This window comes from Xenopus laevis, chromosome 6L (genome assembly GCF_017654675.1).
Source record: "Xenopus laevis strain J_2021 chromosome 6L, Xenopus_laevis_v10.1, whole genome shotgun sequence".
NCBI lineage: Eukaryota > Metazoa > Chordata > Amphibia > Anura > Pipidae > Xenopus > Xenopus laevis.
This window is the reverse complement of record NC_054381.1, coordinates 68,671,268-68,690,429: the sequence shown is the minus strand read 5'-3', so window position 1 is coordinate 68,690,429 and position 19,162 is coordinate 68,671,268. Positions and strand designations below refer to the sequence as shown.

At 39.2% G+C, this 19,162-nt stretch overlaps 1 protein-coding gene across 3 annotated transcripts in view; it reads right to left on the bottom strand.

Moving 5' to 3' along the window:
• Positions 1-14,722: 14,722 nt before the first annotated feature.
• The window catches only part of trip13.L (thyroid hormone receptor interactor 13 L homeolog), a 32,443-nt gene continuing 28,003 nt past the window's right edge, over positions 14,723-19,162 (bottom strand). For 2 of the 3 annotated variants that reach the window (XM_018266132.2, XM_018266133.2), the window contains 3 exons: positions 18,784-18,896; positions 16,935-17,004; positions 14,723-15,544 (listed from right to left, as the gene is read on the bottom strand). In XM_018266132.2, coding sequence (XP_018121621.1) covers positions 15,449-15,544; positions 16,935-17,004; positions 18,784-18,896 — 279 coding nt within the window. In that variant the 3' untranslated portion in view covers positions 14,723-15,448. Of the gene's footprint in view, positions 15,545-16,934; positions 17,005-18,783; positions 18,897-19,162 lie in introns of those variants that run through there. The other variant, XR_001936023.2, reaches the window with a different exon arrangement.

Below are 19,162 nucleotides of genomic sequence, written 5' to 3'. Positions count from 1 at the left end.
TGCAGGGCAGCAATCAGTGGGGGACAGAGGGGGGAGTTGTAGGGGGCCCAAGGGTAAGGGGGGCCCCGGCCACACTTACTTGATTAGCCGGACCCCCCATCTTTCTGAGAGCTGCTGACTTCGGGAAGGCATGGATGTTTAAGGGGCCCTGGCCACCAATTTTCTTATAATGTGGGGGGGGCCTGGCCACCAATATTTTTTAATGGGGGGGCCCTGGCCACAAATGTTTTTTTATGGGGGGCCCTGACCACCAATATCTTTTTATTTTTTATTATCATGTGGGAACCCTAGCCACCAATATTTATTTTGTTTTTTTACTGTGTGGTGGGGAGGGCAGACCTGTAGGTGGGGCTTGCGGTGGGCACAGCCCAGGGGGCCAAGGAAATTTTGTATTACGGGGCCCTGCGATTTCTGATGGCGGTCCTGGTCTCATGGGACCATAGTAAGTCTGTAGTAAGGCTTACAAGTGCATATATGCACTAATTACAAGGCTGGAGATAATTTGTGAACTGTATATATTTTTTGGGTGCATTTTTTAAAGTAATGATCCAATTTATGAATTATTATTACTTAGCACCATTTATGAATGTGCTGCTTTGGTTTATCAATATAATTGTAAATTATTTTGCCATTAATTATGCATATAATTCGATGAATTGAGTCTTTTAAAATGGTATTTAATAAATGAAATGGTTGCTAGACAAATTGAAACAGCAGTGGCAGAGACTAAAACTCTTAAGGTGGCCATACACGGATAGATCCGCCCGTTTGGCGATGTCGCCAAACGAGCGGATCTCCCTCCGATATGCCCACCTTGAGGTGGGCAATATCGGGCTGATCCGATCGTGGGCCCTAGGGCCCAACGATCGGATCCTAGCGTTCGCCAAACGGGCGGTCGGATCGCGGGACCGCATCAACGAACAGATGCGGCCGCGATCCGACGGGATTTTTAATCCCATCCGATCGAGATCTGGCCGACTTTCGGCCAGATCTCGATCGGGGAAGCCCGTCGGGGGCCCCCATACACGGGCCAATAAGCTGCCGACACGGTCTGTCGGCAGCTTTTATCGGCCCGTGTATGGCCACCTTAAATCAGGGAACTGCTGGGAATGTAAAGATTGTGAATTCAACACTGTGGCCTAATAATGCACAGTCACAGGCAAAATACAAGGGATTCACCTACACTGCAAAACCGTGCAGCAAATACAAATAAAAAATACTGCTTTCTCTGTGGTTCAACACAACACACTGCAAATTATGTTAAATGTCCTGCAAAAGCTTTCCAGTGCCGCAAATGCAAAAAGGTAGGACATTTTGCAAAGATCTGCCGTAGTTCTACTAAAGATGTTCATGAAGTCACTACTGCAAATGTCACAGTATTAAGTGTGGATAAAGCTGGTACATTTATTCCAGACAAGTTTATATGCACTGTCAGTGTCAGTACTGCTTCTGCTGACAAGGGACACTCCATTAACCTGATGCTTGATACAGGTTCAGCTGTTTCTATACTACCAAAGGATATTTTCTTGAAATACTTTGCAAAAGTTCCACTTGTTGCACCTGCCCTGAGACTGGTCAGTTACTTAGAGGATCCAATCCCTGTGCTTGGTTGCTTACCAGTGACTGTACAATTTGAATCAAATACTGCAAAATGTGACTTTTACATTGTGAATAAGGGTACTGCTATACTTGGAAGGGATCTTTGCTGCATTAAACCTACAATTAGTTGATGGTCTCATTACTACAGCACCAGTGCCTGCCACACAGCCAGTGTCTCAAATTTCAACACAAAGCAACACTTCACTGGGTTGTGCAAAGAATTTCTACACAAAGTTAAGTTGAGACCAGATGTAAAACCAGTTTGCCAGAAATTGAGGCGACTGCCCTACTCTATAAGGGAGACTGTCTCACAGGAACTAAACAAACTGGTAGAGCAAGATGTGATTGAAAAATCAGAATCCTCTGAATGGGTTTCACCAATTGTTGTAACAATGAAGAAAACTGGAGGTATTCGATTGTGTGTTGATTTCCATGAACCTAATAAAGCAGTTGTTATGGATATTCAGCCCTTGCCACACATAGAGGAAATATTTTCAGAACTCTGAGGAGCAAAATTCTTTTCTACTCTGGATCATCAGAGTGCTTATCATTAAGTATTACTGCATGAGGAAAGCAGAGGCCTTACTGCATTTATCACCCATGATGGTTTGTTTCGGTTCAAGCGTGTACCTTATGGACTGGCTTCAACACAGAGTTGTTTTCAAAGACTGATGTCTTCTATACTCCACGGCATACCTGGTGTACAATGCTACTTGGATGATATAATTGTCTACGCTCCAGCTATGGATCTTCATGACAAGTACCTAGAAAAGGTTCTGAAATGTATTGATTCTGCAGGACTGAAACTGAACCTTTCCAAATGCCACTTCAGACAAACTCAGCTGTCATTTCTGGGTCATATAATCTCACAAGATGGATTACTGCCTGACCGTGACCATGTCAACGCTGTTAAACAAGCACCTACTCCATCTGATTTCCACACCTTACAAGCTTTCTTATGTCTTACTTCATGGTATTCTAAGTTTATTCCCAACTATGCTTCAGTTGTGGAGCCACTTAGAGCACTATTACGTGGAACTCTAAGTCTGGTGTGGTCAGAGTCTGCTCAACATAGCTTTGAAATAGTGAAACAGCTAATTGTGAACAGTCCAGCGCTAGCTTTATTTGATCCTGCACCACCACTATGGTTACTACAGATGCTTCAGACTATGGCGTTGGTGCAGTTCTCACACAGATTAATGCTGATCATACAGTGAAAACTGTTGCATTTGCATCCAGAAAACTTAGAGAGACAGAGTGTAAGTATTCAACTGTTGAAAAAGAAGCTCTAGCATGTGTTTGGGCAACAGAAAAATGGAGAACCTACCTATGGGGTAGAGAATTTACGTTATGCACTGATCATAGCCCTTTAACTACACTGCTTACAACAAAGGGACTAGGAAGAGCTGGAATGTGTATAGCTAGATGGTCAGCAAGGCTTCTGAATTTCAACTACAAAATGCAATACAAACCAGGTTTGAAAAATATTACTGCTGATTGTTTCTCACGTTTACCTTTACCTGCAGCTTCTGATACACTGGATGAGGACATAAAAGTTGTAGCATTGACTGATTTACTATCATCTACAGTTACAGCTGCTGATTTTAAGCAAGCTTGCCTCACATGTCCAATTCAAGTAAAACTACGGGACATCTTACAAAGCAAATGGCAAAATGCTGAGAAGAAACGCAGTCCTGATCTACAACCTTACTACAGGATTAGACATGAACTGTCCTTAGTAGATGGCTATGTTGTCCGTGGAGCTCACCGTTTACTGGTACCAGAGACCTTGCGAGAAGAGCTCATACAACTTGCACATGAGAGTCATCAAGGAATTGTACGTACAAGAGTACGAGAACTAAACTGGTGGCCAGCAAAGGAAGCTGGTGTGGTAACTGCCATTCATTCTTGTGTCAGAATCATGACAAAACAGCTATCACACATACATCACCACTTCAGCCAGTACCATTCCCTGATTCAGCATGGTAAAAACTTGCTATTGATATTGTCAGTCCTTTTGCAGATGCTCCTATAGACTGTAGATTTGCTATAACCTTGATAGACTATTACAGTAAATGGCCTGAAACTGCATTTGTTTCTCATATAACATCAGCTACAGTAATAACATTTCTGTCTACAGTCTTCAGCAGAGAAGGTAATCCAAAGGAGTTACTATCAGACAACGGACCACAGTTTGTCTCATATGAGTTTGAATCCTTTCTGAGAGAGAGGAATATTGTGCATAGCAAATCTTCAGTGTATTACCCACAAGCAAATGGAGAAATCGAGTGATCCAACAGAAGTCTGAAAGAAGCACTACAGACAGCAAATCTTACTGAGAAATCTTGGAAAGTATTTACAATAGAGTTCCTACATAACTAATGAGCAACGTGCCATGCAACAACCCAATCATCTCCAGGTGAATTATTACATGGCAGACAGATGCGCACTAAGTTACATGTTGCAGACATCAAACTTCCACAAAATACTGTGTCTACAAAATCATCTACTGCTGACATTGTGAAACGTCACCAAGCAAAATGCAAGGCTTATATTGACAGAAAATGTGGTGCCAGAGAAGTACACTTTCAGCCTGGATCTTTAGTCAGAATTAAGAAACCAGGAATACTGAGTTCCTACATAACTACAGAGCAACGCGCCATGCAACAACCCAATCAGCTCCAGCTGAATTATTACATGGCAGACAGATGCGCACTAAGTTACATGTTGCAGACATCAAACTTACACAAAATACTGTGCCTACAAAATCATCTACTGCTGACATTGTGAAACGTCAACAAGCCAAATGCAAGGCTTATACTGACAGAAAATGTGGTGCAAGAAAAGTACACTTTCAGCCTGGATCTTGTCAGAATTAAGAAACCAGGAATACTGAAACAAGGACAATCTAAATTTACTACACCACTTGAAGTGAGATGCCAGCGAGGACCATACACATATGAACTGTCTGATGGACGCATATGGAATGCAAGTCGTCTTGTTCCTGTTAGATATGACTTTGGAGAAGCTCCATTTGATGAAGGACATTTTCCTCCTCCTGATGTCAACTGCAATAGGCCTGAAGAAAGTGAACATATAAGGCATACTGAGAGAATCAGAAAACTACCTGCATGGACCAAGGACTTTGTGATGTGAAGAATGTATAATATTGTTTTAAAATGCATACTGTTTAATTGTTGCTGTTTATTATAGTTGTCCAAATGCTTTCCTACTATAGGGGGAATATGTGGTGTTTATACAAATGGCCTGTAGATGTCACTGTGCTCAAGACTTATACTGTGCAGACTTACTATACAGCTTGTGGTGTTAGAGTTGCTTCCTGTTGTGTAGTGCCTGCATGAGCCTGGTAATAAAGCACAGTTGTACTCTACTCATCCTCGGCTACCAAAACATAACAAAGATCAATTGTGGTTTCCACTGATAATTAGTTTACTAAAATAGGCCATGAATATGACTTTGGAGGTTCTTTTTCTTCCCTCACCAATAAATTATGCACATCTTGACTCCCACTCCCCCACTGAAGGTGGTATTATTCAGCCATTATACACTGGAGTGCTAATATGCTTTTGTTATTATGATTTATAATTCGTTTGCCATAATGTCTGGGGTTTTAGGAATAATTTTGGAAGTGTATTCATTCCTCCATGTGCCCTGGGGGGTATTAGGTATGAAATGGGCATTGTATATTTTTTTCATCATGTGCCCTGGTGGTATTTTATGTTTCTTGGGAGCATATTGTGATAGCTGATTGTATGTCTGTAAAACATTTTTTCAGACACACAATGCAAAATTGTTTTATTTAGTGATGGGAACCTATATATGCTTTTTAAAAAACATGACTTTACAAACCCCTTTAACCCAAACAGATTTTGACCAGGCATTGTTTAGAAATTATTCCATACTCCATTGCAATTCTCAGTGACTTCTCATTCCCTATGAGTGCAGCGACACTGGCACAGCTAATGATAAGGCACCATTCTCCATTGAATGACGTACTGGCACAGACACAGTCGCTGGTGCCATTGTGAAATTTCAGTGTGTTGCAGTCTATGTGGGAATTGCCATGGCATTTGCCTTGCAGTCAATATTTATGGAAATGTTTTCAGTCAATGCCAAAATATGCACTGACCTGTGTCATTTGGTGTTTCTAGAAACTCATTGCGATATTTATTGTCGTAATTATGCAGCTGGGTGAATGTTTAAAAACAGAGCATTATAACTGTGACTTGTGGCATTAGCCTTAGAAGAAACATTGTTTGGGATGGGAATCAGGAACCATTTAGACTAGGCAGGCTGGTATTTAACCAACTTAGTGGCAACACCAGTTGGGATTCTAATTGGCAGGGCAGTGTGGCCAGGTGTCAGTACCAATAAAACTTGGCATTGGATTGGCTAAGTCATTAGCTCTTAGTATAGTAATGGGCTTCCTTCTCCATGCTAGAGAATTAATTCTATGGAAAGTCACTGTGACACCCAGCAATGCAAACAGATCCCAGTTCTGTCCAAATTGGCAGAGAGTTACAATTCTAGATGAATTCTGGTGTCATCTAATTCCATAAATCTTCCATTTTGCAGTTGGGCCTGGCAAAGGTATTACCAACATCATTGTTGGAATGGAGTACTTGGGACCGCCCTGAGAACCTGACTTTTAGGGCCCGCCCCCACAAACACACCCTTTAATCGCAACCCCCAAGCCCCCACACGCCGCGGCATTAGGGGCCACCAAAGTTACCACCAATACTCTTGTGAACCAGTCTAATGTTGAAGAATTCATTCATTTCATTTATTTACTGAACTATTATGAAATTAGAGGAAAACTATACCCCCAAAATGAACACTTAAGTAACAGTTTATATCAAATAAAGTGGCATATTAAAGAATCTTACCAAACTGCGATATATATTTAAGAAAATATTGCCCTTTTACATCTTTTCCCTTGAGCCCCCATTTTATAATAATTTCTGTGCTGCCTCAGAGATCACCTGACCAGAAATACTGCAACTCTAAGGGGTCCATTTACTTAGCTTGAGTGAAGGAATAGAATAAAAAAAACTTCGAATGTTTTTTTTGGCTACTTCGACCTACGACTACGACTTTGAATCAAATGATTCGAACTAAAAATCGTTCGAATATTCGACCATTCGATAGTCAAAGTACTGTCTCTTTAAAAAACAACTTCGACCCCCTACTTCGCCACCTAAAACCTACCGAACCTCAATGTTAGCCTATGGGGAAGGTCCCCATAGGCTTTCTAAGGTTTTTTTGGTCGTAGAAAAATCGTTCGATCGATTGATTAAAATCCTTTGAATCATTCGATTCGAAGGATTTAATCGTTCGATCGAACTAATTGCGGTAAATCCTTCGACTTCGATATTCGAAGTCAAAGGATTTACCTTTGGCAGTCGAATATCGAGGGTTAATTAAATTAATTAACCCTCGATATTCGACCCTATGTAAATCTGCCCCTAACTGTAAAGGGAAGAAGTATTGGAGCAAAAGACAGAACTCTGTCTGTTAATTCGCTTAGCTGACCTAACATGTATGCTTTGTTTGTGTGCACCGTGAAGCATAGGATCCCAGAGGGCGGTCCTTATTTTTTAAAATGGCAATTTTATGATTACCCAATGGCACATACTAATAGAAAAGTATATTAATATGAAAATAGTTTATTCAAATGAAGCAGGGTTTTACATATGAGCTGTTTTATGCAATAAATATTTTTTAGAGCCCTACATTGTTTGGGGGTTTAGTTTCTCTTTAACTATTAAATATTGCATTTCACATAAGCAGACTAAAGAGGCTAAAAACCCTTGAGGTTAGCAGCAGCATTGCCGGTGGAGAAAACTACATCTTGACCGGTAATCGTGGGCAGGCACGACATTCATCATTCATTGCTTACAAAACCCACTATTGGTCTCATCCACGTACCCATGTGATTGTATTGCATGCTATAGCTAAAGATAAACAAACATCTAGCTATGAAGAATACTTCCTAGCCTTCCCTGTTTTTTTCATGATCTGTTTGAAGTATAAAGAAGAGCTTTCCTCTCTATACCGTATGACACCCCTATGGAGACTGGTACCTTGAATCCAATGCATGTCATATGCAGCATATCTCACCTGATGCATGCAAATCTTAATAAAGAACATACCCCCTGCTCTGGATAGTAATATCATCATAACAGGGGTGAACAAGCAGACAGGCTGTAGTAAAGCAGGAAAGCATCTCTGATTAGCATCATAGCCGAGGTAACACTATATACTCCTCTAGCTGCTTTACCTGGTGCTCTTGTTTGTAGGTATCCCATACTGCATGTTACTCAGGGGAGTAAAGGGAAAGGAAAAATGGAATGGACTAACACCAAAAACCATAAGGATTATAACAAAAAGGATTAACACAAAAAACCATAAAGTCTAGTCCATTCCATTTTTCCCTTCCCTTTAGTGTGGATTTGGTGTGGGTATATTGTAATTGATTATTTCAAGAGTGCATGCTAATTAGCTCTTGAATAGGCATTTTGTCTTCACTGTTTGTGATTGGTTAATATATGTGATGTCTTGATTGGTTACAACCCCTATTTAAGCATTATACAGGGGTGTGCCATTTAGCCTATGAGTAAGTGCCCGAATAGGCACGAAACGCGTTAGGCCTTGTCCCAACATGTCCTAATAAACTTTTTGTAATATTTTACTATTGTTTATTGATTTTTGGAGGCACTCACAATTTCTGCACATGCGCCTTTGGACTGAGGCGAACTGTGAGTATGCCCTTCTGTTCCCATTATTGACTTATAAGATTGTTTTTATTTACAGTAGTGCTCTCATGAGTTGGCTGCACCATTTCCTTTATTGGAGATGTATACTAAGCCAAGATGTTCTCAGGCGTGGGGGTTATAACTGTGAGAATAGTTGGGCAGTATATTCAATGGAGTAGAAACTATCATTTTGAAAAAATGTGTATAATAAGACAATATGTGTTTTTTGTGCCTGGCACTTTCCTACTGTGCTGCTTCTCGCTCCCAGTGCTGTCCTAGTGACAGGAGACCAGCCACATCTGCACATCCTTCCCACAGCGATGCGAGATAAGGTGATGCTCAGGGCCGCTTTGGATTGCATTAGTGCAGCCGGGACCAGAGGCGGACCAGTTCGATACCCACTACTGGTCCAGGGCCCATCGGTTGGGGACCCCTGGAATTAAGTGCATATTAAGGCAAGATGTTTTTTATTGTAGTGTAACTCTGGTGTAGTGTGTGCAATGTTCTTTTGCGTATGGAATGGTGAGTACAGAAAGTCAAGATGTTCTTTGGGGTTGTGACTGTTACTGTGGGATAGTGTATAGAGTAAGACAAGTTAGTCTTGGTTTCATGGCTGTACAATAAGTATCATATGTAAAGGTTGCTTGAGGAAGGGACTGCAACTGTAAGATAATGTGTATAGGAAGCTGTACATTAGTAGTGTGCGGATTGAGAACTCACACTTGACCCTAACCCACCCTCTCCCAACCCGGCCAGAGAGTGTCTATAAATTTAGGCACCGGAAGCTGCCAGTGCTAGGTTGCGGGGAGAGCAGGAGAAGAGCTCAACCTGTACCCGCTGCGACCCAAATATTTTGTGCAGGAGGTGGCCCGAACCTGTATATTCCTTTACTATTATGAAAATGGCAATTTGCTCCTCTCTGTTCCAGCAAAGTTACCAGTTGCCTTTATCTGGGTGATCAGTCTGTGTCTTTGTGATAAGACATAAGGCTGTGTTGTTTTGGACCCTTACATCCCCCATCTGCAAACCTGCTGATTTCTTATTTTAATGAAGGCATTAGTTTGCCTTTTCTAAATGCACCCCTGAAAGCGAAGCCTGGTGTGCTCCCACAATTCCCTTTTGTGTATTGTTGTATATTAGTGGAGTTGCTCTTCAAGAAAATGGCCAAACTTCCATGTGGTTATTGTACCCCCACACCTATTCCTTTAATGAAGTCTTTACGCCTTTAAAATGGGTGATGATCTTGGCAATCTTACATAGTTACATAGTTAAATTGGGTTGAAAAAAGACAAAGTCCATCAAGTTCAACCCCTCCAAATGAAAACCCAGCATCCATACACACACCCCTCCCTACTTTTAATTAAAATTCGATATACCCATACCTATACTAACTATAGAGTTTAGTATCACAATAGCCTTTGATATTATGTCTGTCCAAAAAATCATCCAAGCCATTCTTAAAGGCATTAACTGAATCAGCCATCACAACATCACCCGGCAGTGCATTCCACAACCTCACTGTCCTGACTGTGAAGAACCCTCTACGTTGCTTCAAATGAAAGTTCTTTTCTTCTAGTCTAAAGGGGTGGCCTCTCTTGATCCTGATCCGACACCTAACCTGGGATCCATTACATGAACATCACATAGCAGGTCCCGTCATCCAGCACCTACTCACTCACTTACTACACATTTTACTACGGCTCACGTGGACACAGCTCAGTGCCCCTGCTCCATTGATTTGAATTTGATCAGCCTGCGTGGGGTCACACACAGTGGGGCTGAAGTTGAGATCAGTGTGTGTCACCATCATTTTTTGTAGCTTTTACCAAACATAAAACTGGCAATGTGTTGGGTACATGCAAGCCACATGGTATGCATATGGTAGATTTTGGGGTCTTAACATGCCGTGTACTTCAATAAACATGTTACATTGGGTATCAAACTGTTCAGCAGACCCCTGGCATTCATATTGTTTTACCTTGGTATCCAATGATATCTGGGAGATAAGATCTTGCAAAGTGAAAGTTTTAATTTTTTTCTAAAATCGTCAAATTTAGAAAAACTTTGCAGCTTGGTACATGTGGTCCATATATACAGTTGTCCCTGTAGTCCCCTATATGCTAGGGATGCACCGAATTCAGGATTCGGCCGAATCCTCCTGCCCAGCCGAACCAAATCCGAATCCTAATTTGCATATGCAAATTAGGGGTGGGGAGGGAAATTGAGTGACTTTTGTCAGAAAACAAGGAAGTAATTGCATATGCAAATTAGGGTTCGGATTCGGTCGAATCTTTCGCGAAGGATTCGGGGGTTTGGCCGAATCCAAAATAGTGGATTTGGTACATCCCTACTATATGCCAACCCCATACTTTTTCCTAGTGCTGCTTCCCTACTTTTCACGCGTGCCTATATCTGTCACTTGTAAGCAATCCTTTCCCCCTATATGTGTCCCCCACTGCAGTCTTATGGTTGATACATACCACTGCCCCCCTTGCAGTCCCCTAGTGCCTATATGCGGCTTCTCTACTTTTCGTTTGTGCCTACTTGCACATGTGCTGTCCTATCCCCCAGATGCATCCCCTGTATGCCACCCGACTGTGTATCCCCCATGCAGTCCTGTAGTCCATATGTACCATTGCCCCCTGCATGGTTCTTAGTAATGTAACTATCCACTCTCGGGCCAGGGTGCAGGATGTGCACTTGGGCCCCCCATCTCTCCAGACACGTTTTCCTTACCGCATTTACCGGGTGCATTCTCACCCCCGCAGTTATGCCACTGGTTGTCCTCTGGTGCCTCTATGCGCCTTCCTACTTTTCCCTTGTGCGTATATGCCATCCTTTCTCCCATATGCATACCCCCTGCAGTCCTATGGTCCATATACAACTGCCCCTTGTGTGGTCCTCTAGTGCCTAAATGCCACCCCCTACTTTTCCCCTTATGCATCCCCTGTGCAGTCCCTTAGTGACTATATGCGGCTTCCCTACTTTTCCCATGTACCGCACGTAGAGTCCTGTGGTCCATATATACTGCGACGTACAGTCCCTAGTGCCTATATGTGGACTTGTATACTGTCTTGTATGCCATCCTATCCCCCTATCTGAGCCCCCAATAAGTCTTGTGGTCCATTTTTAATGCCCCCCAGACCCCAGTGCCTGTGGCTTCCTCACGTTTCCCTAGTCCATATTTGCGTCCACTCTGTACTCTGTCGTGTGGTCCATATATATGGCTGCCCCCTGTATGGTCTCCTAGTACATGTAGTGCTAATATGCATCCCCTAGTGCCTATATGCCACCTTGATACTTTTCCCATGTGGATAAATGCTCCCATTGTATGCCATACTATCCCTCTACACACACCCCCCCTCTGTGCAGTCCTATGATCTATACCACTGGCCCCCATGCGATCCCCTACTGCCTATATGTGGCCCCTCTGATGTCCCCTTGTGCCTATATACTGCCCCCCCATACAGTATGCCGTCCTATCCCCCTATATGAGTTTCTATATACATTCCCTCCTGTGCATTCTCTCTATGCAATCCTGTGGTCCATATATACCGCCATCCCCCCATGCAGTCCCCATTTGCCATCACCCACTACAGCCCCCTGGTGCCTATATGCATTACTGGTGCAGTGCATAAATGCTGCCCCTCCTGCAGTTCCCGATTACCTATATGCATCCCCCTTTGTGGTCTATATATGCTGCCCCCCTGCTGTACCATTACAGTTATATGGTATATTCAACCATTCCACTTCGAATCAAACGATTCGAAGTAAAAATCGTTCGGCTATTCGATAATCGAAGTGCTGTCTCTTTAAAAATAAACTTCGACTTCATACTTCGCAAAAATTAAAGCTACCGAAGTGCAATGTTAGCCTATGGGGACCTTTCAGAGCACTTTTCTAAGTTTTTTTTGGTCGAATAGAAATCGTTCGATCAAGCGATTTTTATTCGACCGCAGGATTGCCAAATTTGTTGAAAAAACTTTGAATTCGATATTTGAAGTTTTTTAATTCGATGGTTGGATTTCGAAGTTTTTGTACTTCGAAATTCGACCCTTGATAAATCTGCCCCTTATATTATATATAATACACAAAAGCCATGAATATCTTGTAAATTATATCCTTATAAACGGTGAGTAGTGATGTCATCAGTTATAAACGGTGAGTAGTGATGTAATTTCTGTCACATGACTCACTAAAATTTGTGTATTATAATTAATAAAGTACCCCCAGTTGTAAAATATGAGGATATTATAAGTTACCTCGGAGTTCCATGACCTGTATAAAAACACTCGGCCTTCTGCCTCGTGTTTTTATATGGTCATGAAACTCCTCGGTAACTTATAATATCCTTATATTTTACAAGAGGGGGTACTTTATTCACTATATATTCAGTATATTGTGAGTGGGTACCTAAGTTCAGTAAGTGACAGCGGCACAGAGCATGTGCAGCGAATCGGCAGAAAAGAAGATTGGGAGCTACAGAAGCATCTTTGGAGACAGATTTTTCAAATGCCTAAAACATAATGTACAACATGTCTAGCCTACTTCTTAAGTTGAAATTTAGTTCTCCTTTAACACAGTATATATTTATTTTAAAGTAAAACTGACTCATGTTCTTGTTTCCTTTGATAAGCTGTTTCAACACAGTTCCCCGATTTTACATTTTCTCGGATTTTACATAATGTTTTCCTAGTCCCCTAATGTTTAATTTTAAAATTGGGTTCTACTGAATATGGGAGAGATCGCAAAGATCTCCCATTTTAAATGGGATGAATTGCTAAGATACCCATTTTTTAAATGATAACAAGCCAGCAAGGAGGTACCAGCCTACGAAGGATAGGTCCAGAAGAAAATACACATATGGTGGGTTGGCAACTTTATATCCATAACCTCAAATCTAAAAACTACCAGTTTTAAAACAAGTGTTCACTTGTAAAAGGAATATTGCTATTAAAATAGGGGCAGTTATCAAATCCTATTTTTTGCATAGCTGAAGTAAATTTTGACATGCCAGTTGTACTTAAACTTAATTATTCCACATCTCTTCATTAACAATGCAGGGGTATAACTATAGAAGCAGCTGCTGTGGGGGCAGTGCAGTGATGTTTCAGGGCAGACTGGTGATGTCAGGGGAAGGAGCTTCAGAGCAATGTGTGTGTTACCTAATTTGAAAATCTGGACAGTTTTCACCTGAACAGCCCTTCTGAAAACTGGACAGGTGGCAACTTTAGTTACTCCACTGTTTTAACACAAAATAAAGCATTTTTAAGTTTATAAACTATTCGCAATACGTAATAACCAACATTTTCTGCATTGTTTATTTTTAAAATCTATTGGTATTTTTGTTTGTGTATAATTATAATCTTAAAATATATACCATTATTTTACATCTCTGTAACAGCCTTTTCAGAATTAAATGCTTAGACTTTTCATAAGTTGGTATCCAGTTATTAAGGCCAGTGCAATGCATTGTTCTGAACTTCATAAAGATTTGGTGGACAAAGGAAAAAACAGGGATTGCAGTATTCTAGTAATAATGTATTTCCTTTAAAGTAGCCAAGAATATTTTTTTATTCTTTTTCATTAGCAATTTAAGATGATGAAAACTGCTAGAATAAGATATGACCAGAATGATGTTTTCAAGAAAAAGTGAATAAAGATGGCAACATATCATTTCCTCTGTGCAGCACATGTTTTCCCATCAGGCTAGTTAAACCTGTAACCATTTCAGCTGCCCAATAATTCTCTTTCAAGTGTATTAACCCTCCCATTTTCAAGCTTTCTGTCTCTGCCATAAATTATTTTTGTAGAAGTATTTCTTATAATATTCTTACCTACTTTCCCATAGCTATTGAGCTTTTTTCTTTCAGCTTGCCTGATACAGGGAGCCCCTATAGTGACATGGGAAATAGCACAGTAAACAATAGTAATACTATTTAGTTGTTCTATACTAACTATAACTATAGCATTTCAACTTATATTCAATAACCAAGTATAATTTGATAGATTTAAGGGACTTTGTTCAGCTTTAAATTAACATATGGTATGATGTAAAGAGTTACATTCCAAAACAGTTTGCAACTGGACATCGTTTTTATTATGCGTGTTTTTTTTAATTTTAGCTTTTGGCTTAGCAGCTCTCCAGTTTGGGATGTCAGCAGCTATAGTTTTAGGGTCCAATTTACCCTAGCAATCAGTGGTGTCAATAAGCAATTGGAAGACAAACAAGAGAATAGAAATAGAAAGATTTGTAATAAAAGTAACAACGCAAATAAATAGCCTAACTGCACCATTTTTTTTGAGTATCATATGATATGTGAATATAATATAAAAATACAAAGAACTAAGTTTCTATGAAAATTTTATGGAAACTAATTTGAGGCAATGACAAGCAAACATTGATAATACACTTAAAATAACAAAAAATATGTTCAAAGACTAATATACTGAAAAGTTATGGTAAGTTTAAATGCTATGGACAATACAGAGAACAAACTATTACACTGTACATAAATGTAAATGTAAAATAAGAGATATTGGTGTGTTTTATACCAAAGCCTTGCCCCCACAATATGCCCTTAATGGCTATGCTAATCAAGTTATAGGATCAAATGGACTGTTCTTTCTGTAACATTTACTATATATATTAAGGATTATGGGTCCTACTCAGTACAGGTATGTGACCTATTATCCAGAATGCTCAGGACCTGGGATTATCTGGATAATTCCGTAATTTGGATCTCCATATTTTAAGTCTACTAAAAAATAAGCGCTTCTCACTTGATATAATGGGAAGAAAACCACAAAGGATTTCCAGTCTATTAACCAAACTACTTAGAAGCATTAATCAAAATGAACATTGAAAAGTATTTGTCATTCATGTGAAAGAATGGTGACTAAATGACTTTCTATGTGTTAGCTATAGTTATGCATTTCATTCCTTTTCAGCACTAGCCCGTGTCTTTTATCTTTGAAGGGCACTGGAACACAAGGGGTTTGGGTAATATAGATGACACAAAAATACACAGTATATGGAACATTGCTTCACAGGTAGAATTGAAATGTGCATATTATATATTATCTGAAAAATCCTTTCTTTCTTGAAACTGTTCATCCACTGCCAGTGAAAGAGCCCAAAGGAACCTTTCGATGGTAACTGTTGGAGACTTAAAAAACAAACAAACAAAAAAGATGTTAGAGTATAATATATATATATATATATATATCTATATAGATATATATATGACCTTGAAAAAGGCTGGTGTCACAGCCGAAACGTCAGTTGTTTGCCCATAATAAACACTTCTTGATTTTTGTCATAAGACCTGTGAGTGCTCCTTTCACGGACTATATATATACACACACATTTTTTAACCAAAAAGCTACAAATCACTATAATTATATTAAAGGATTTATGATGATCTCATCAAAATTCTGTTTCAGTGCCTTCTATGCAAATGATTATGTTACTTACAAACAGATGCTCAAATACGTAATAAATTACAGTTTTAAAGGAGAAGGAAAGCTCCAAGACAGTTTATTGCCAATAGAATAGCCACAATAGTGCAAGCTAGAATGCTATATTTATTCTGCAGAATGCTTTACCATACCTGAGTAAACAGCTCTAGACACTGTCTCTGTTTGTTTAGGATAGAAGCTGCTTGGTGTGACATCACTTCCTGCCTGAGTCTCTCCCTGCTTACTAACAGCTCTGAGCTCAGATTACAGTAGGGATGGGAGGAGGGAGGGGGAGAGGAGCAAACTGAGCATGCTCAAGGCCGTGCCCTGGAGGTTTAAGCTGAAAACAGGAAGTCTGATACAGAAGCCCATGTGTACACAATAAAAGCAAAGAAATGTGATGTTTCTTTTGACAGAGGACTCAGAGCAGCATTACTTTGAGGGTTTACTGGTGTATTTATATAGACCTTTCTGATAAAGCTTACTTAATTTTAGCCTTTCCTTCTCCTTTAAGGCTAAAATTGAACTGAGCCGTTATAGTTATACTAACTGAGACAGAATAAAATTCTGTGTATGCAGATTCCCCGGGAGCCCCCCTGACTTGGATGGAATCTGTTCTCAAACTAGCTTTGACAATGAGGAAGAACCATCTGATATATGGGTTATATGGGCAATTCTTTGTTTTTCTGTGCTGTGAAGAGACATCTCTATGCTCTTACAATGGTAACACCCTTTTATGCCTGTAAATTCTCAAGTCATACATTCTCAAGTTTATAAAAACTCTTGATTTCTTTGTACAGGGTTCTGACTCTTTACTATCTTTTTTTTTACCTTAAGCAATCTCTGATAATTGAAATTCCACAACACAATCAACTGTAATAATGGATTAGAAGAAGAGCTAAAGACAATGCTGAACTGGGGATTATTTCTTAAAAACATAACTTCTATTAGTCATAGTTAAAAGGAAAACAGGCCTGTTTTCAGTGCAAAGTTTACATGGATGTCTGATGAATACCTGTACACCAGAGAAACACATTGCTTATATATGTCTTAATAATAATAATAAAAGTATAAACAAAAAAATCAAATGACACTTACTTGTAAATAAAGTGCATGTGCCAGAAAAGGTATTTTCCGAAGCACTCTTCCACTGAGGCCCTCACTTTTCCTGGCAAGTACAGTGTATATATTAGACAAAAGTGTTGCTCAAAGTGTAATGAAATGCTAAACAGAATTTCAATATAAAGAGCTTACCACTGCAAAAATACACTGAAAAATTAAAGTCTATAATGTTCCAAATACGACTGGCATTGTGTCTGTTTGTATCATTGCTTAAATACATTTAGGATAGAAAAAATAGCTTAGATAGAAATCATATGAATGTAAGTTATGTCAAGCACTTGCACATTATGGTCCATAAATGAGGAAAATAAAAAATATTGTATTTTAACACAAGATACTTGGCAGCAACAAAAACAAAGTGAAAAAAAAATCAAAATGACAACAGATATCCTCTTTTAGGGGGCTATTTTTCAAAGGTCCAGTTTGTGAGGTTTTTTCTACCTCAAATAAACTCACAACTCGAATGTTTGCTTATTTATAAAAAAAAAAAAGAGAAAAGAAACCAAATGGATAAAAATCTATTGAATGCAATTGGGGGAAAAACTCGAATACCTTGATCAAGTTATAGGCTAAAAAACCTTGAATTGATGGGGGTTAGAGCACAACCGCTGTAAAAAAAAAAATAATCACAAAGGCAAAAATTGTTTGAGGGACCTCTGCCATTGACTTCTACATGACCTTGACAGGTTTTAGTTGAAGTATTTTTAGATTCAGGCCTTCTAGTAGTTTTGGGACATAATTATTTTGAAAAATTCGTGGGGGTTTTTTTCCTGAAAAATTCTGTAGTTTCAAATTTAGTGAAACTACCCTCAGGAAAGACACAATTCGACCCCCTTATTGTCATTTCAATTTCAAACTGCATCCAGGACCAATTACATAAAAAACATAAAAATGACTAATATGACATAACACATGTATACTTTAGGTCTACACTAAACATAATAAACTTTAACTAAAAAGTCGGTTTTTTCATTCTACTGTGCATGCGTCTGCCCTGGGAAATTTGAAGTAAGAAGAAGCTGGAAGATAAGCGCTCCGTGGTGCTCGATGGAATAACCCCAGGCTGGTGCAGTTTTCTACTGATAGGAGCAGCAGCCCGAGGGTTCAGGTAAGTAAATACATTCACTTCACTCCCAAGTGGTAAACAACTTTCCTTCTCCTTTAAATGTGATCTCCTAAAGGTTTTTCCAACTGCTAATAAAGCTATGTATCCTACAAACAACCGTTACTGAGGTTTTGCTCACATTATACCAGATGGAAACAGATACACTTGGTAAATAATATTTTTGTACTGCCAGCAAAATGAGTAGAACATAGTTTATTTTTATTACAGAAGTAAAAAGTGGACAATACAGTTCTCCACTTCGCCTCAGTACATCTTAAATAAGCTTAAAGGAGAATTCAACCCTGTTGAAAAAAAACCTGTACCCCCCACCCCACGTAGACCCCCTCCCCCAGGGAAGTCAGAGATGTTTCTGGATCATTCTTTTGTAGCCTCTGTCCCAACTTTTTTGATATGTGTTGCTGGTATAAAATGCAAAACAAGTATATATATTTCAGAAAACAATAATATTTCTCTGTTCCAGCATTTGATATGGTGTCTTTGTACGATTTGCAAATAAATATAGAGTTTAAATGATTAGCAAATTACTGCATTTTGCTTTTACTTATATTATACACAGTGTTCCAACTTTAGTTATTTTTTTTGCATTTCCAATAAATGTGTCAGTAGTTTATTGTTGAATAGTTCTATTGAACAATAAACTTTGAAATAAAAACAACATTTCAGTATTGGATTACACTAAAATGAAAAAAAGGTGGCTACCTTGAAATTTCATTTAACTGCAAGCTAAGTTTGGATACATTATTTTCCAGGTAGCCAATCATTTCAAGGTCACGTAACGTTAACAGTTGCTGCTTTGGGTAAATGATCTGACGCTGTAAAAACAGATAAAATCATTTGTTGAGACAAACATCTAACATGTTATGTATATTTGAACCAAATACATTTCAGATGTCAAAATAAAAAGACTATTAAACATACTGGTGCATTTATGAAAGAGTAAAAAAACAAGGTAAAATGGCATGAAAGTACTTTTCTGATGTTTTTGTAGAAATGTCTTTTCACCACCAGAAAAGTTCTGCTAAACTTTTTTTTTTTTTAAACTTTCCATTTGTATTTAGTTAATGTAAATATAAGGCAA